The sequence below is a fragment of the Daphnia pulicaria genome, chromosome 4 (genome assembly GCF_021234035.1).
Source record: "Daphnia pulicaria isolate SC F1-1A chromosome 4, SC_F0-13Bv2, whole genome shotgun sequence".
Taxonomy (NCBI): Eukaryota; Metazoa; Arthropoda; class Branchiopoda; order Diplostraca; family Daphniidae; genus Daphnia; species Daphnia pulicaria.
Window position 1 is genome coordinate 15686300 of NC_060916.1, and position 18854 is coordinate 15705153.

The 18854-nt window shown below is 40.4% G+C and overlaps 4 protein-coding genes across 6 annotated transcripts in view; all 4 read right to left on the reverse strand.

The window, feature by feature from the left end:
• The window catches only part of LOC124337789, a 22549-nt gene continuing 3695 nt past the window's right edge, over positions 1 to 18854 (reverse strand). Inside the window, exon 3 of the mRNA XM_046791810.1 lies at positions 1 to 1874. Within this exon, the coding sequence (XP_046647766.1) occupies positions 1 to 1854 (1854 nt within the window). The 5' untranslated portion in view covers positions 1855 to 1874. The remainder of the gene's footprint in view (positions 1875 to 18854) is intronic.
• Positions 5947 to 9240, reverse strand: LOC124338326 (chymotrypsinogen B-like). 3 transcript variants are annotated; one of them, XM_046792466.1, is made up of 9 exons: positions 8255 to 9240; positions 7888 to 8050; positions 7375 to 7813; positions 7202 to 7293; positions 6981 to 7110; positions 6760 to 6904; positions 6527 to 6675; positions 6329 to 6407; positions 5947 to 6241 (listed from the first exon to the last, which is right to left on the reverse strand). In XM_046792466.1, the coding sequence occupies exons 3-9, from the start codon at positions 7450 to 7452 to the stop codon at positions 6171 to 6173; spliced, it is 744 nt and encodes a 247-aa protein (XP_046648422.1). In that variant the 5' UTR covers positions 7453 to 7813; positions 7888 to 8050; positions 8255 to 9240; the 3' UTR covers positions 5947 to 6170. The 3 variants fall into 3 exon arrangements, with proteins under 3 accessions (XP_046648422.1, XP_046648421.1, XP_046648420.1); XM_046792465.1 differs by having other exon boundaries at positions 7375 to 7608; positions 7695 to 8050; XM_046792464.1 differs by having other exon boundaries at positions 7375 to 8050.
• LOC124338285 (putative ankyrin repeat protein RF_0381) lies at positions 11945 to 13398 on the reverse strand. Its single transcript, XM_046792413.1, has one exon. It carries the CDS (start codon positions 13345 to 13347, stop codon positions 12262 to 12264), a length of 1086 nt encoding a protein of 361 aa, XP_046648369.1. The 5' UTR covers positions 13348 to 13398; the 3' UTR covers positions 11945 to 12261.
• Positions 13392 to 18854, reverse strand: part of LOC124337790 (serine/threonine-protein phosphatase 6 regulatory ankyrin repeat subunit B-like) — a 14914-nt gene continuing 9451 nt past the window's right edge. The window contains exons 4-6 of the mRNA XM_046791811.1: positions 14785 to 16577; positions 13456 to 14163; positions 13392 to 13412 (exon numbers count right to left, since the gene is read on the reverse strand). Of these exons, the coding sequence (XP_046647767.1) occupies positions 13392 to 13412; positions 13456 to 14163; positions 14785 to 16577 (2522 nt within the window). The remainder of the gene's footprint in view (positions 13413 to 13455; positions 14164 to 14784; positions 16578 to 18854) is intronic.

Here is an 18854-nt window from a genome sequence, read left to right on the forward strand (position 1 = left end):
TCATGCCCTCGAAAGCTGGGACAAGGCAAATGATGCTAACAAAAAGGGAGCTAACCAGCAAATGAGGAGGAGAGAAAACCAGCGAAAGAAAAAAGAAAAGTCATTGTTATTCATTTGGTTCACGTCCACGTCCTTGCGTCCACGCCGTTTCCTTATCGCAATTTTTTTAGACTCGCAAAGAATATCCCAGTGCAGTCTTAATATGTCTTCTGCAATTCCATCATCTGTTTTTTCTAGAATTTTTGTGAACAACTTAATTGGCATATTCTTCCAGGCAACAGCAGCGCAATGTAGTGCTGTTTGGTTGCTGTTATTTTTGAGATTCACGTCCACGTCCTTGTGTTTCAGGAGTTCCTCAACCGCAGTTCTTTTTCCTTGTGCCCAGTAAAGAGCAGTGTTTCCATCTTCGTCTTGTGCGTTGACGTCGGTTGTTTTTTTTAGAATTAATCTGAACAAATCAGGCCTATCCCTATTCCAATAGCAAGCGAATTTTAGTGCTGTTGTGCCGTTCCATTTTAAGTTCACGTCCACGTCATCTCGTTTGAGCAGTTCTGTTACGGCAATTTCGGAGTGGGACCACATTGCACCGTGAAGAGCAGTTTTTCCGTCTTTGTATTGTGCGTTGACGCTTTCCGAATTCATTCGAGCTAAAATCTTTTTCATCAAGACCATTTTACATTTAGGGTGAACAGCAAGATGAAGCGGTGTCTCCCCAAAAGAATTGGTTGCGTTGACGTCATAATCTGGAAATTGATCAAGAATCTTTTCGGCCACGTCCCATTTTTCTCCGAACAAAGCCAAGTGCAATGCCCTGTCGCCCGTTTGATTCACACCATGAATATCAATCCCATCAAACGACAAGAATGGAGATCTGTTTGTAGCAAGATATTCCAGGGCGATGAAAAACACATTCCGGCGAAACAATCCTTCGTCGTCTGTTTGAATTTCGGCGCCTTTTTCTCTCAAGAACTGGTCGATTGGCCAATCGGATGTGGAGAAAACGGTGGCCCATTCGAGTAACGTGTAGCCTTGGGAGTCGACGCTGTTTACAGATTCACTTGTCAAATTATTGGCAAGGTCTTCAAAGCCCCGTCTCCTTCCCTCTGCCATGGCTTTGTAATAGGCAAATTTGGCGTCTTTTCTTCCATTGTATTTTTGCAAACCCGCTTCAATTTCGATGTGGCTTTTCTTATTTCTCAGTCGACTAATCGGGGTCGACCACTTCATTCCCCCAAAACTTGCCTCTTCAAAGACAAATTCAGCAAAGTCTTGGCAGTTTGAAGATAGAAGGTTATATTTAGTGCTAAGCTGATTGGTTTCCCAAATTGCTCGTATTAAATATTCAAGGTCCTTTTCATTGCCTCTAATAAAACTTTCTCGTTTCACCGGCCCAAGTCTTTTGACAAGTTTCTTCTCTTCGGGGTCATATAATTTCTCCTCGACGTCATCCATGTTTGGCGATTGCTGCAGAACAATGTACTGCCCGTTCTTTTCCATGGAATAGTACATATCATTCTTCGTCTTCAAATTGTGAGTCTTCAAAACGACGAAAGCGTGAATCGTGACATCCGTTTTAAGAGGGATAGGAAGAGGATTGGTGCAGACCGCCGCGACTACAACCTTCTCATTTTGTAAAGAACATTTCAGAATGCCCAGATTTGCTTTAGGATTTCTCAAATACTCTGCAAAATTAGACTCTGAAAACATTTGGCTGTTGTTTAGGAAATATTCCCAAATGGATTGCTCGGAGATTGTACTGTCCGTGTCCTTTTCTTTATTGACGTGTTGGACGTACAACAATTGTTCAGTGAACTTTTTCCCCTTGGCGAGGTCCGATGAACCTGAACGCGACATTTTTTCGCCTTGTTATGACAACGAAGTCGATTTCTTTGTTAGAAAATTCCTATTGAATGACACCAACAAATAATCGGAGTGAAACAACAGAAATAAATAATGATTAAATTAACTTGGTAAAAATGACGATCACCTTGTTTTAATGATGAAACACTTGAGAACTAGTGTCAACTAAAAATGGAAAGTGATAAGATTTGACAACAGCTGAGAGCTGACGATTGGCGGGACTGAAATAGAAGCGGCTGTTGCGCTTCTGCTCTGCCCTCAGGGATATTTTCTTGGCGCACTGAGGAATGTTTGACACAAACCGTGAAACGCAGTGCCATACACATACTCTTAGTACTAGCGGTACTATTACTACGCTACGTCTGATTCGGTCGGGACCAAGCCTCTCATCCACACCGCCCACGTTAATTTACCTTATCATATATTTGTGTAGATAAATAAATAATAAGCAGAAACGGCAATTAATTGATGGACGGACCACGCTGGCGCAAGGAACAGATCCGAACCGATCAAAGTTGGTTATTTCTTTGAATAAGCTCAGCTATTAAATATATCATTTATTTTTATTCATTCATCGAGTGTTTGTTATAAGAGGGCGATTCCAGACGTGCTGACGTCAATCGCCAGTCGCCACAGACGTCAGCTCTTGTGACGTAAACATCCAGCCGCAATATAAACTTGTTGTTATCCATTGGAATGTGATGAATGTGTTGTTTATTAAAAGTCATTAGGGATGTGTATTATATAAATACATACTTATTATATTCTTTTGAATAAATAGCTTATCGATTATAGCTAAGCCCTCTCAAAGTGAAAACACTGCACTTAACATCTGTTAATAGATCATTTTCTCAGTTAAATTAAACTTCTAGATTTTTGTAGCTGCTGCTGGATTTCGCAAATTTATTGTATAGGGGAGCGCGCTGTATTTTCTGCGTATATTGTAGTGCACTACACTCACGACCATAGGAAATCCGAGTGATTCCGCTCTGCCGCACTCCTTATCCTCTTCGTTTATTCACAGCTGACGTTGTAGCCTATACAAAGGGCAATCGTGTTATTATGTAGGACGTGAAAAGGGAGGTATCGCCTCCGAGATTAGGGATTTGGAGAGTGCAAGAATGTAATGACCACCAGAACCAAATGAAAGAAAAAGTTGCCAGCAGTTTCACTGTCGAAGTTCTACAAACTACAATCTTCTATAAATAACTTCCGAAGTTATTTGGTACTCGAAAAAGTTAAAAAAATTACAAGTCGCCGAGTCGTGTACAATTGATTGACTGGACTGTGTGATCCTCTGCTTGTTGATTGAAAATTATGTGCATTATTTATTCGACGTTTGATCTTTATTGCATCATTAATAAACTGATAATGACGTGTTTTACACCGAAATAAATTGATGTTGAAAGGGAGGTTTTATTTGGCTTCGTTTTGTCCTTCTGGGTGTCAGCAGCTGTGCTGTTTTATCTGAAATGATCTTGAAAAGATGAGCTGGAATATCCTTCGACTCGGAGCATAAATCGAATGCCGTTTGGTTTTGTTGATTTTGATTGTCACGTCCGCGTCGTTGTAGTATATCATTCCTTCAAGTACTCTGAAAAATTAGTCGGAAAATCTTTTTATATCTGACCGTAGGAAATATTCCCTAATGGATTGCTGGGATATTGTACTGGTCGGTACTGGTTGTGTCTTTTGTTTCCTTGCAGTGTTGCACGTACAGCAATTGTTTATGGATCTTGTTCACCTTGGCCAGGTCTGATGAGTCCGATCTCGACATTATTTCTTCGTTTTGTGACACAGTTTATATCTGCTTTATTCCTATAATATTGAATGACACCAACAATTAATGTGATCAGAACTTGATGGAATAACATCAGAAATAAATAATGATTTGATTTACCATGGTAAAAATCTGTCAGGGCTGACTGAATCACAAAATTGAAGACTGAGCCTTGTCTTGATGATGAAGATGTAGAACAAAAATTGAATTTAGCACCTTTTCCTTGCTAATTGCTATACAAATTCTTTTGATATTTTCTCGGACTTTTTACAACCCAAACAGCTGACATTTCTACATAGTATAGTGTTTGTAAGAGTAGGATCGAAGCGGCTCTTTCGCTCGTGCTCTGCCCTCAGGGATATTTCCTTGACGCACTGAGGAATGCTTGACACAAACCGGGAAATGCAGTCAAGTCAACTTCTCCTTTTATTTTAGTTGTTTCTGACTTTCTGTTGCATACATTCTGTCGTTTTCACAGCTGACGTCGCAACGAAGGGCAATTGTGTTATTATGTAACGAGAAAAGGGATACATCAGCGTGCGCAAGAGTACCCTAAAGGGCTGTTTGTGCTTTTTCCCATTTTAAAAAATCAAATTAGCGTTATGAGCTGTAAAAGTTTGGAAAATAAAACAGAATTAGTTCACTATTACTATTCCAACCACAATATTACTACGTCTAGTTCGATCGGGACCGACCCTTCTCATCTACACCGCCACGTCAATTTTTCATTCCCGTTGTTAAATTTGTGTAATAATAAGCAGAAACGGCCATTGATGGACGTACCACGCTGGCGCAAGGAACACATCAAATTTGGTTATATTTCTTTATTGAATAAGCTCGGGAAGCATTATTCATTTTTATTCATTCACCGAGTGTTTTGTATAAGAGGAAAGATCCAGGTGCTGTGCTGACGACGTCACTCGCCACAGACGTCAGCTGTTGTGACGTAAGCATCCAGTCGCATCCAGTCGCAATATAAACTTGTTGTTATCTATAATTGGAAACTATTATCATGTGTATTATTCCCCCCTTTTTATGTCTTGGCGTCCACCTGGATTTCTTCTGCTGTGTGAATGTGGGGCACCTGGAGATGTGGAGCTTGAATTCCCAGCAGACTTCAAGGTATAGGGTGATGAACTTTATATTACCGTGATTCTACGTTATTCACATTTAAATTTAGAAATAGATTTGTTTTTTAAAAAAATGCCCGCTACAGCGACATTGAACAAATCTGGGGTGAATTTGACGTATAATTTTCTATTAAATTAATTGCATATGTCGAAAAGTTGAGAAAGAAATTGATTAAAGCAGAGCCCTTACGGCTCATAAAACGGCCGCGGTCAGATTGTCTTCTGGATTGTTATCAGCAGACCAAAGTGCGTCGAGCTATATAGCCGAGGCTCTGATTCATTCTTCATTGGTCCAATAGTATCTAGTTTATATAGTACTGGGAGGCACTTGTGCAAGTAGCTAGCGGGAAAAAATAATTTGGAGGCCTCTGCTTTGGCTGAAAAATGAGATCAACTCCGGCAGTCACGTGACAGTCGGCGTGAATTCATTCCGATGATTAGCTGACGCAGTCCAATTCGAAATTTCCTCTCAATTTCATTATACATGGCTGATTCGACAACAAAAGTCGATTTTCCTTTTCCTTCTTCTCTATTGGCACCTGGTTCGTGTGTCTTGTCATCACATCTGGTGATTGATATAACCTTTCTGACTTGAAATCTGATATGACTGGACGTCTGCGGGCTAATTGTCAATTGTTGCAATCTCTTTTTTCCCATTTTCATAAAAGCGTCTCGTTTCTATTAGAATTTCCATTTCAAATCTTCCGCTCCATAAGACGTTCTACTGAATAGGGATCACATTTTTTGTTCGGGGGGTTCTGCCGTGCAGTTCTTGTAAAAATAATAATCCAGACCGACAGCACAGCTCTCTTGTCTCATTTGAATAATTTTGCATTAGCAAATTACTTTTGAATTTATCTGATTTTAATTTCTAGTGCTGGTGTTGTCGACGGTCAACTTGGCAGATGTGACCGACCGTGCAAGAGGACGATTGAATTTCATCAGCTGCTGTTTTCATCTTCTCTCTGCTTCTACTGATCCACAGCCATCAGCTTCTCCGCACGTGATTCGCGACCTGGCGCGGCAACATTTTCCCTTCCGGAACCCATCACCTGGAAACTGTCAAGAACCTTTGCCCAGCTTATAAAATGTCATGTCCATAACAGGTCAGTGACCCAATTTTTCTTTCTTATTTGAGGAACCGTATATTGTCCTTTATACGCGAAAGGATTTTCATTTTATTGGGAAAATTTGATATACTTTTGGGGTAGTGTTGATACATTTCGGAATTCTCTTAGGGTTTTAAATAATCATCAATTTTATCACTCAACTAAAGCCGTATTCAACAAACTGTAAAACTGGAAATTAGTGGCTAGAATTTCAGAATCGTTTCGTTCCATGTTGTTCGTCGTCGTCGTTGTCTTGGCTATTTCCGATTGGCCGTTTGCCGGTTTACATTTTTATTTCATGTATGTGTCAATCCAGGCCCTGAACGCAGCCACTCGGGTTTTCAGGCCGTTGGTAGCGCAATCTGTCGATACAAGAAAACAATTACAATCCGCCCGTCTCCCTAGTCCTATCTCCTAGTCCTATATAATATGACTATAACGCAACTTACCCTTGGTGTAGCTGTTGATTCCGACTACGGTCCAGGCTCCTGGCGATGGTAAAGTGACGACTGGACCGCCGACGTCAATCTTAAAGTGTTAAACCACATTTTTCTGTTAATATTACCATCAAATCATCTCAAGTCTAGAAAATGGAACTATATGGGTGGGTATACAGGTGCGATATAATTTAGTCGTTGATAACTTACCAGACACGTGTATCTATTACCAAAAGTCGAAGTAATACAGAGAGTATTGTCCGTCACGTATTTGCTAGGGGTTTCGATTGCCTTGCAGTCGAGATTGGACATGATGGAAACCTTGGCTTGTTGCAATTCTCCATTTTGCAATGCGGCGTCTATTAGAGATGAATTGAACAATTAAAGAAATAATTCATTAGAGAATTGACCAGTGAGTTGCTGGTGATGTTTCGCTTTACTACCAGGGGCTCGTCCCCATCCCAAAATCACGGCAGGTTGGTCGACGAATTGGTCGGGGTCGGTACTGGCCGTTGGCAGACAAACGGGAGCGACAGTCCTGGATAAATCCACGGGTGCGTCCAGTGATACGATGGCGATATCATTGGCCTAATCCAAATTAAAATTAACCTTAAATAAACGTCAAAATGAAACTTTTGTCGTCGCGTTGATTGGCAACTTATACATAGGTGAATGCGTTGTATCCGTAGTGCAGCATAACTCTTCCGATTCTCCTAGTCATTTGAACGTCCGTTAGATTCGAGAAATGCATCCCAAACAATAAGGTCACACCATTCATCTCAAACAGAGACATTCTTGACGCGCAGCACGAGAAAAATTAAAGGGATTAAAAACGTTGACTTTATAAGCGAACTGAATGTACATAAATGTCGTGAATGAATTTACTTTTCCAGACACTGGGCCGCCAGTAGGACTTTAGTGTCACTCAACAAAGTCCCGGTGCAAAATACGGAACCGTCGCTATTTTTCAGGGTCACCTGAATTTTCCAATTGATTTCAAGATGTTTCATCAAAATGTCTAGTGACATATTTCTAATTGACAACATTTAAAAACTCACCATGAAAGGCCAAGTGCCTTTATTGGCATCAATTCCGCCTGCGACCCTTTCGGTTATCGAGGCCCTTGTTGTGGGCATGGCGGCCGGTCCCCTGCCGCACTTGCGCGTTTGTTTGACGGCCAGCAGACTGTTGAAGAATTCTTCGTATTCGACATCGGACGGTGTTTTGGGTGGAGGATTAGTAGGACGACTAGGATATCCATATGATTAGGACCATCCATTGGGTCGCTGGTGCTGCAGGCGATAAGGAGAAAATAGGGAAACATTTGTTTAATCCAATTGACAAATTAACATCAAAATTTAATGAAAAACTATATTACTGTGTAAATCGTCGTGTAAGGATCGAAGAATGGTCGCTGCTGGGCGAATCCCGGCTGGGCAACTTTGCTGCCGTACAGTGGCTGGCTGTAGTAAGACGGAGCAAATTCGACATTGATAACTGCAATCAAACAATTGAGCCGTCAATTAAAGATGAAAAGGAAATGATGTTGTGAAATTGTTTTTCATTATTACAATCGATGATGATGGCATCGTCTGTGCGGAAGACGCGAGGATGAAAGGCGAAACTGGACGCCGGGCTGATGCAGCAGTAACTCAGCTGCAGAGTCACGAGCGCAGAGAAGGAGAAGAGAACGGATGAATAAACTAGTCGATCGCCCGACATTTAATCCTGAATCTGATGCAAGTTATACGTAAAAACATTTTATAATTGTAGACGCATATTAAGTCACAGTTTATTCGTCAAATCGAAAATGCTTGTGTGTTTTTAAAGCATGGCAATTGAAAACTAAATGCAAGTGGAGTTTATAGTTATGGAATTCAATAGTGTGTGTGTTTTTAATTGAATGAAATGATTATAATAATTGTTTTTACTATATACCTTGATTCTCGCAGATGACTATACGTCCAACTTCAACGAACAAGTCAATGATGATTTGCTTTCGTGAGATGACTTTCCTTTTTATATTGGCCGGCTGCTGCTGCTGGGACTCGGGACACTGATGATGAAGCACCAAACCCTTATTAGAAGATTCGCCGTCCATATTTAATTAGCATGTATGCTGCGATGAATCGAGCAATAACCGCACTTGGAAAAAGGGAGGAGACAAATCAATCGGACCAGATGTCGGGAATTGGTAAATTATTGGCGAGGACACAGACGGAATACATAAGAGTAAGCAACAGCACGGTCCTCAATAACTCCGGTTATTCCGGCTAAACGGACACCATGTATAGACCGATGTGTATAGATATGCTGTCCAACCAACCCTTGTCTACACTAGTGCACATCATTCAACTATTAAAGAAACCTGGGCCATCCAGCGGTTACGCGTCGTTGTGCATCTGACATTCGATACATTATCCATTACAGCCTGAATTGTCATTGCATCCAACATGTTTTCTGCATTTGTCTCACATTTATCTTTTTGTATAGAGAAAACCAGTTTTGACGTGTGGCGAAAGATTTTTCTGGTATGTAATGACAAATGACACGCAATGATCCACTTCAAGCACTAAGACAAGTTTTAGTTTCGTTGCAGGATGAGTCAACGCCCTTTGCAGTTTTCTTGTGCGTGTATGTACCAAAGTGCAGTTCACTTCACCTTGAAATATTTTATGATTATTCTTCAATATTTGTTGATTTATTCTCCAACGTCTTTTGCTCTCCATTTCATTTCATTTTTTTTTCCATTTGTATTATTATTATGGCGTTGGACCAGGAGTTGGGAATACTTTTATGGCAACATTTCATTGGGAATGTAGAATTGATTATAAGAGACATTTTCGAGACCGTGGAGAGCCACCAACATCAACAGTCAAAGGAGTTGACCACTAAAACAATTATTATGGAAATTTTACTCGTAACGTCCATGGGGTTGCCATAACTTTCTGTTGTGAGTGACAAAGCCAAATTTTCATTTTAATCTTTGTCTTTTACCAATTAATTTGTATTATTTCTTACAGTGAAGTTGGGCCTTTTTACAAATCTAACGTAGCACATGCTGAGGAGTAGTCGAACAAAGGTTGTGGAGGTCGGAGATGTTTCCCCATCAAATGTTATTGTTGGCAGGGCTCCTATTTATTCTTGCTCCGACTTCCCTCATTAGAAAAATAGATCCCGTGACGTAAGAGGGTAAGAATCAGTTTTGATTTCAATAATTGCTTGTTAAAACGACTATACGATTGCACGAGTGAATATGTTGATGTGCCCTTTTCCACATAATGCAGTCTTCTATTAGTCTTGGCGAATAGAGTTGATAAGAAAACCTGATTTATCCATTTTGGGGGAGCCCAAGCATTATCACTTGCTTCAATCAATGTTTCTAGCTGTCATCACATTTCTTTATCTCGACTCCAGTATAGAAATGCGTTGAATTGACTATAATCGGATTCTGATTTAGAAAGACATCCAGCAAAAGAGGAGAAACGAAATGTCTCAACCTCCAGCACAATGATCCCATCATCCCCAGCCAACTCCATCGGCCCGTAGCAACAAGCATGACGTGTGCCATTACGTCATATTCAATACCGGGGAATTGTCCACTTCTGTCCAGTCCGAGTCGATTTATAGAAAATGGCGTTAATAAAAGAACATGATATATCACCAATCACGCTATGACGGAAGAGAAATGCAAATTGTATCGATCCCATACCGTTCCCTTTTTTTCAAATCACGCGCCTAAATTGGCGCGACACGAGACAATGGGCCGTGGGAGGTGGGGTGATGAAATGAAATTCAAGATGGCCGCCACTTTTCGAACCCCTACCCCTTTTCTTGAGAAGGCCGATCAGTTGGTCCCTGAGCCTCTGCCTGTACGGTTGTCCCACAACATTGTCGACTCTGTGATATCGAAATAGTTTCTTGTTTTGTTTGCTTATTCAGTCAGTTATTTAGATTTTTTTTTTGTGCTGGACTATTAAAATGCATTTCCTGAATGATTGCAGTCATCCAGGTTTAGTTTTGCTTCGTTATTTTAAAGGTATGGAATGAACAAAGGTGCGTGACTCATCGTTAATTTTCCCGCCATGTTGAGTTATCAGCCAGAAAAAAGAGAAAATGGTGGAATGTGCAATGAAATTGGAGCTGTAGTTATATTTTACATATTGACTTTCACTCGGCTTGATGGTAGACAAAATGTTGCACATCTTTGAAAGAAATAGTAATTCTGTAGTCTGGGCTGACGAACCAATTCTGATGGGTAGGCAACACGCGGGAAATGTGTTGGCAATACAAACAGAATTCCCAATTCAACAAAGATTACATCAATTAATGTTTTGGTTTTTTTAGTTGGCTTTCAAAATACCTGACGGAGAAGAAAGTCGGATCGATCCTGCTCGGCAACAACACAGTCAAGTCAGTTTCTTGAAAGATGGATCAACCCTGTGTTTTTGTTTTCATTTTCTGGTAAAGTATCACCCACAATTCTGTATTGTTGTTATGTTTGTTTTCACATCAGGTCTCTTACTTTTTTATTTTTTGTTGTCGTTTTTGCTTGGTCTAAACAAGACCCTTCCTGGAAACTATAGCATTTTGTGGCTAAATCTGAGTGGAAATTTAGACCGTGGTCCACCTGTGCTGGAAATACTGTGTGTTTGTTTGCTCCTTTTCTAACGTGATCTATTTGTGCAACATCTGCATGGTATGAAAACTAAATTTTGTACTTTTAACGAGTTAAGATGTGTTTAACTCTTCAATCAGTTTTGTTTCTTTTAGGATGTGGAACTATTAGAGCGCAATAGCATGCAGCCGGAAGTAGCAATGGACCTTTTCCTGAGGATAAAGTGGAACGCACGAACTTCTACGTCCGAGGATGTCGTTTACAGCGCTACTCCACATCAACAGTAACAAGTTATTTAGATTTTATTAATTATGAAAGGGTAATGAGGATCAGAAACCGTTTGTTTGCATCAATAGCATCATTTTTAGTTTCAGTCGAGTCGAATTTAAAATTCAACATGAAATGTCTGTTGTTTCTTGCCACAGTGGTGAAGCTGTCAGCCGAAAGCGCGAGGCATTGTTATTTCGTTTTTCCTCTCCTAAGAAGTTTTTACTTTTTAATCTATCTGATGAGTTCGGCCCATTCTTCTCAATGGCAGAATATCTAACCCCTATTAATTTCAACAAGTGTCGGTTTTGTAGCACTGAATTTGATGTATTGCCAACAGTCGTGGGTCAGGGCAGTCGAGAGTTGTATATGTATAGACTTGAGCAGTTAACCTGTCGACTACTGTTCTAGTTAAACTATGAGGCTATCAGTAGTTGGGTGGTAAGGGATCGTTACACGCATTCTCGAGGTTGAGGTTTCCTTGTGGACACTGCAGTTGTGTAACGTGTAGTTTGGCTGTGCTGAAGTGTTTTTTAAATGATCGAATTGATGATGTCTTGATTGTGATGCTGATGTGATGCGCACAAATCACAACGATTTATATTTTTGTTCTTCAAAGTTGTTTGTATGAAACCCCGATTTCCATTGAATATAGCCGAATCCCTGTTACTTAATTTGTCACAAAATTAGAGTAAATTCAATTTAACTTTATTATGCTACATTAAACTTTTCTTTCTTTTTCAAGGATGCCTCCATTGACCGTGGGACCTGTTTGATCACCAGCCATACGAAACCGACATGTGTTGTCGGAAATCTGAAGAGTTGACGAATACAACCCTCACCGTCTCTGTGGATAAGATTCAGGTACACACAATTTTACCTGATTTCACATTATTTAAAGTGGGTCATTCAAATTAAATTTCTAACAAAATGTAATTCCAACACATAAATCGGTGGTACAAGTTGAAATCGAGCTCGTTTAATATTCTAATACTACAAGGTTTGGTTATTCAGCTTCGATTCGTGGTTCAGTACAAGTAAATCTTTAACAGACATCGGCTTATTTATCTAGAATGATACTTAACAAATCAATTGGCATATCCTCCCAAAAAGTGGAAAAAAAGCGTGCTGTTTGGTTGTTTTTGTTTTTTAGGTTCACGTCCACGTCCTTGCGTTTGAGCAGTTCCTCCACCGCAGTTCTGTTTTCCATTGCAATTGCCCAGTGAAGAGCAGTCCATCCGTGTTTGTCTTGGGCGTTAACATCTGTTGTTTTTTCTAAAATATTTTTAAACAAATCCATTGGCATATTCTTCCATTTTGTAGCGAAATGTAGTGACGTGCGGTTGTCGTTATTTTTCATGTTCACGTCCACATCCTTGCGCTTGAGTAGTTCAGTTATCGCAGTTTTGAACATGTAGCGACAAGCGCAGTGAAGAGCAGTTTCTCCATCTTCATTTTGTACGTTAACATCGGTTGATTTTTCTAAAATTATTCTGAACAAATCTATTGGCATGTTCTCCCATAAAGTAGCTAAATGGAGTACTGTTTGGTTGTCTTTGTATTTGACTTTGACGTCTAACTCACCTCGTTTGAGCAGTTCTTCCACCACAGTTTTAGACCTGTTCACAATTGCAGCGCGAAGAATAGTTAATTCCTTTTCATTTTGTGCGATAACGGCGGTTGATTTTTCTAGAATTATTCTGAACAAATCGATCGGAATATTCTTCCACAAAGTAGTGAAATGACATGCTGTTTGGTTGTCGTTATTTTTTAGATTGACGTCCGCGTCCTTGTGTTTGAGCAGTTCCTCCACCGCAGTTTTAAACTCGCAAAGAATTGCCCAATGAAGAGCAGTGCAACCATATTCATCTTGTGCGTTGATATTGGCTGATTTTTCTAGAATTATTTTGAATAAATCAATTGGCATGTCCTCCCACAAACAAGAGAAATGGAGTGCCGTTTGGTTGTCGTTATTTTTGAGGTTCACGTCCAAATCCCTGTGTTTCAGCAATTCAGTTATCGCAATTGTAGACTTGTACATAATAGCAAGATGAAGAGCAGTGTTCCCATTTTTTTCTTGTGCGTGAACATCGACTGACTTTTCTAGGATTACTGTGAACAAATCAATTGGCATATCCTTCCACATGGTAGCCAAATGAAGTGCCGTTTGGTTGTTTTTGTTTTTTAAATTCACGTCCACATCCTTTCGTTCTAATTCTTCATGTATCTCAGTTTCCGACTTGTTTAGAATTGCAGAGTGAAGAGCAGTATTTCCACTTTCGTCTTGGGCATTGACATCTGATGATTTTTCTTGGATTATTCTCAACAAATCAATTGGAATATCTTCCCACAAAGAAGCCAAAAAGCGTGCTGTTTGGTTTTTGTTATTGTTTAGATTTAAGTCAATTTCTTCGCATTTGAGCAGTTCCTTTAGCGCAGTTGCGGACTTGTACATAATAGCAAGATGAAGAGCAGTGTTTCCGTCTTCTTCTTGTGCGTGAACATCGGTTGATTTTTCTAGAATTACTTTGAACAAATCAATTTGAATATTTTTCCATACGGAAGCGAATTGTAGTGCCGTTTGGTTGTCGTCATTTTTGAGGTTCACGTCCAAATTCCTGTGTTTGAGCAGTTCTTCGATCATAGTTGTGGACTGTCGAGACATCGCCAAGTGAAAAGCTGTATGCCCGTCTCTGTCTTGCAAGTTAACATTTGTTGATTTTTCCGAGATTATTCTGAACAAATCAATTGGAAAACCCTTGCCTATTAAAGCCAAATGAAGTGGCGTGCGCTTGTCATTATTTTTTATGTTAACGTCAATGTCCTTGCGCTCGAGCAGTTCCTTAATTGCAGTTTCGAACTCGAACACAATTGCATTGTGGAGGGCAGTGTCTCCGTCTTCTTCTTGTACGTTAACATCGGTTGATTTTTTTAGGATTATTTTGAACAAATCAATTGGAATGTTCTTCCACGCACAAGCTATATAGAGTGCCGATTTATTTTTGTTGTCATTGAGGTTCACGTCCACGTCCTTGTGTTTGATGAGTTCCTCAACCGCAGTTGTGGATTGTTTAAACGTTGCCCAGTGAAGAGCAGTTGTTCCAACTTCGTCTTGTGCGTTAACATTAGTTGATTTTTCTAGAATTACTCTGAACAATTCAACTGGAATATTCTTCCACAAAGAAGCGAAATGTAGTGCCGTTTTGCTGACGCAATTTTTGATGTTAAAGTCCACGTCCTTGCATTTGAGCAGTTCTCCTACCACAGTTTCGTTCTCTTCACTAATTGCACCGTGAAGAGCAGTGTGTCCGTCTATTTCTTGTGCGTTAACATTGGTTGATAATTTCAGAATGATGTTGAACAAATCAATTGGAATATCCTTCTTTACTGAAGCGATATGGAGTGCTGTTTGTCTGTTGTTATTCTTGAGGTTGACGTCCACGTCCTGACGTCTGAGCAATTCATTCACCGCAATTTCGGAATTGCAAATGATTGCACAATGAAGAGGAGTGTGTCCGTCTTTTTCTTGAACGTTGACATCTGTTGATTTTTCTAGGATTACTCTGAACAAATCAATTGGCATATCGTTCCACCAACAAGCTAAATGGAGTGCCGTTTGTTTGTCGTTATTTTTGAGATTCACGTCCGACTCACTTCGTTTGAGCAGTTCTCCCACCACAGTTTTAGACTTGTTCATAATTGCAACGTGAAGAGCGGTATTTCCCTTTTCGTCTTTTGCGTTTGATTTTTCTAAAATTATTCTTAGCAAATCAACAGGTATATTCTCCCACGAAGAGGCGAAATCACGTGCCGTTTGGTTGTTGTTATTTTTTAAGTTAAAGTCCACGTCCTTTCGTTTGAGCAATTCTTCTAGCGCACTTTTTGACTCGTAAATAATAGAAATATGAAGTGCAGTATGTCCGTCTATTTCTTGTGCGTTAACGTCGCTTGATTTTTCCAAGATTTTTCTGAACAAATCAACTGACATATTTTTCCATACCGAAGCTAAATGTAGTGCCGTTTGGTTGTCGTTATTTTTTAGATTCACGTCCACGTCCTTGTGTTTGAGCACTTCCTCCACCGCAGTTCTGTTTTCTAATGCAATTGCCAAGTGAAGAGCAGTGTGTCCGTTTTTTTCTTGTGCGTTAACATCGGTTGATTTTTCTAGGATTATTCTGAACAAATCAACTGGAACATTATTTCTTGAAGAGGCTAATTGAAGTGCTGTACAGTAATCGTTATCTTTGAGGTTCAAGTCCACATCCTTGTGGTTGACAAGTTCTTTAATCATAGCTTCACATTTTTTGACTATTGCCAATTGAAGAGCAGTGTTTCCATTTGCGTTTTGTGCGTTAACATCGGTCGATTTTTCCAAGATTTTTCTGAACAAATCGATTGGAATATTTCTCCACTCAGAAGCGAAATGAAGTGTCGTTTGTTCCTGGTTACTTTTTATGTTGACGTCCACGCTATTGTGTTTCAGCAGTTCCTTGACCGCTCTTTTGGACATTCCCAGAATAGCAGTTTGAAGTGCAGTGTTTCCCCATTGGTCTTGTGCGTTGACATCGGTTGATTTTCGTAAAATGTCTCTGAACCAATCGATTGGAATATCCACCCACATAGAAGTGACATGGAGTGCCGTGTGGTTGTTGTTGTTTTTGACGTTGACGTCCACGTCCATTCGCTTGAGCAGTTCCTCGACCACCGCTTCGGACTGGTTTAGAATGGCGAAGTGAAGAGCAGTGTTTCCGTGTTCGTTGTGTTTGTTGACGTTTTCCGAATTGGTTCGAGCTAAAATCTTTTTGATCAAGTCAAATTCACGTTTGAGTCGAATGGCGAGATAAAGTGGAGTGTCGCCCTTGCAATCGGTTGTGTTGACGTCGTAATTTTTGAGCTGGCTGAGAATTTTCTTGGCCGTTTGCCCTTTTCCCCCGTACAAAGCCCAGTGCAATGCCGTGTCGCCCGACTGGTTCACGCCACCAATGTCAACGCCATCAAATGCCAATGAGGGAGTTTGACCGTCTTTGTCTGGGTGCAGGAATTTCAAGGCGATGAAAAACACATTGCGCCGAAACGTTCCTTCGTCTGTTTGAATTTTGGCGCCTTTTCCTATTAAAAACTGATCGATTGGCCAATCGGATGTAGAGAAAACGGTGGCCCATTCAAGTAACGTGTAGCCTAGGGAATCGACGCTGTTTAAAGATTCGCTTGTCAATTTACCGGCAAGGTCTTCAAAGTCCTTCCGCCTTCCCTTAATCATGGCATTGTAAAAGATACCTTTTCCGTCAACTAAATTCGACGTGTATTTAGACTCAGTCCCTGTAACTTCGGACTTGGTTTTCGTATTTCTCAATCCGATTCGGTCGACCACAGAACTTATGGGCGTCGACCACTTTTTCCCGTGGAGATTTGAATTTTCAAAGACGAACGATGCGAAATTTTGGCAATTTGAATAGAGGAGATGGTACGATTTGTTTATTTGACTGGTTTTCCAAATGGCTCGCAATAAATTGATTAAAAAGTCCAAATTGCCCCTAGCACTTTCCAGCAGCTTCACCGGCCCAAGTCTTTGAACGTGTTCCTTCTTTTCGGGGTCGTATAATTTCTCGGTGACGTCGTCTTTGACTGGCGATTGCTGCAGAACTATGTACTTTCCGTTCTTTTCCAGCGACCACCAGCACGTCTCTTCAGACTCCGCCTTGTTCTTTTTCGTTTGGAACACGACGAAAGCGTGAATGGTGACTCCCGATTTCAGAGGAATTGGAAGAGGATTGGAGTAAACTGTGGTGAGGTGGATGAAATGGTCGAGCGATGATTTTAAAATGCCGAGATTTGCTGTAGGATGCTTCAAGTACTCTGTCAATTCCTTGTCGGAAAATACTTCTCGGTCAGTTATGAAATACTCGTGAAGCGAACGCTCTGGGATTTCGCTGGCCGTGTCCTTTTTCTTGTCAACGTGTTGCACGTACAGCAATTGTTTCAGGAACTTTTTCCCTTTGGCCAGGTCCGATGAAGTCGATCCTGAATTCCACATTTCTTTTATTTTCACTATACCAATCTTTTGTTCCTATTAAATTGTAATACGAATGCAATACGATCAGGGTAGAATGTATATAACGGAAATGAATAGCGATTTGATTTACCTCGAAGGAAGTGGGAGAGCAGATAAAAATGCAACTCGACTGCCAACGTTTACGTGTTGAAATGTTGCATCAGTAGAAACGACGACGGGTATTTACAAGGAGATTGCGGCTCCACTTGAATGGGTTCCGTAGAGTAAATCCGAAGCGGCTGTTGCGCTTTGGTACAGACCGCAGTGCAACACACCGTTTGGGACAAAATTGTTATTCGTTTTCCATTCTTGCTGAAACTTAATTTTAAAAACACACTAGGTTGATAATTCTGCGTTGAAAAATCAAAAGGTTTTTTTCGAAATGGCTGCTGTTCATCGGAAGGCTCTATAGTTTCGGATCTCTGATTAAAATTTCTGAGCGAATTCCGACACCGTAAAATATCGAATAATGAAACGCAGTATTTCAGCCGAATGTAGATTTAATGCTTTTATTTTTTTTTACTTTCACTTTCACACTCAGTTGACGTCTTAACTGTTTCTCGTTGATCAGGTTTCTTGTTGTCCTGAGTCTCTATTTATTCTTTATCTAGATGTAGACGGGAGCGGGGAGCGAATCACCTTGTTGAGCACTTTCACCTTCAGTTGATTGGAACTGCATCCACTGTCCTCATCATTTCTGTAGATGCCGCTGACAACTTTTCCAGGGCAGACTTGACACGTGCGAGGAATTCGAGTGAAAAAATTTCTCACGAAATTGCAAATTGAGCAACAACACCAACAGAAGGTATATTACTGATTGGGATTTCCCTAAAATGCTGGCCAAATTTTGTCACTTTCTTTTTCATTCCAGATCGTGGATATCCATAACTTCGCGTCTCGCCGTTAGTCTAATCAGACACAACATTCATCTTTACGGTACTTTTACTTTTTCTGGTTTTGGCATCGCCAGAGCAACTGCCAGGCCATTCACGATAGCGACAACTGCAAGAAATTTCAGGATCGAGTCAACCAAACCGCCGAGACGGACGACGACGCCAGACGGACCAAAGAAATGATTGAAGTAATAAATTTTAAAAATTGTTATTTATATGATTGAATTGAATTAGAATTGGAGAATATTTAATATAGGCGCTGGTGGCCAATGGTGAGGCTCTGTCGTGCCCGCAGTGTCAGGTGGTCCTGATGAAACGCTGGGGCTGCGACTGGGTCCGCTGTTCCGTCTGCCGGACGGAAATCTGTTGGGTCACCAAACAAAATCGCTGGGGTCCAAAGGTCTATTTAATTGAATTCAAATCTTTTTTTAAAAGGAATTTAAATTAACTTGAGGAAATTTAGGGCAAAGGTGACACGAGCGGCGGCTGTCGGTGTGGCCTCGACGGCGTCAAATGTCATCCCCTCTGCAATTATTGTCATTAATACAAAGTCTTTTGATGTAATTTGATTACCGAATAGAATGAAATTATAACTCGCCGAGTCGTGTGCACAATTGCAATTGATCGACTTGACTACAATCCTCTGATTTTTTATTGAAATTTGTGTGTATTTAATGGAGGTTTGTACCTTGTATCATCAATTGTATG

Coding starts and splice junctions, on each gene's coding strand:
- LOC124338326 (XM_046792466.1), bottom strand. CDS start 7,452: ATGCCCACAACAAGGGCCTCGATAACCGAAAGGGTCGCAGGCGGAATT. Junction 6,676..6,759: donor GGGATGGGGACGAGCCCCTG/GTAGTAAAGCGA, acceptor CATCTCTAATAG/ACGCCGCATTGCAAAATGGA. Junction 6,408..6,526: donor GTAATAGATACACGTGTCTG/GTAAGTTATCAA, acceptor TAACACTTTAAG/ATTGACGTCGGCGGTCCAGT.
- LOC124338285 (XM_046792413.1), bottom strand. CDS start 13,347: ATGTGGAAGGATATGCCAATTGATTTGTTCACAGTAATCCTAGAAAAG.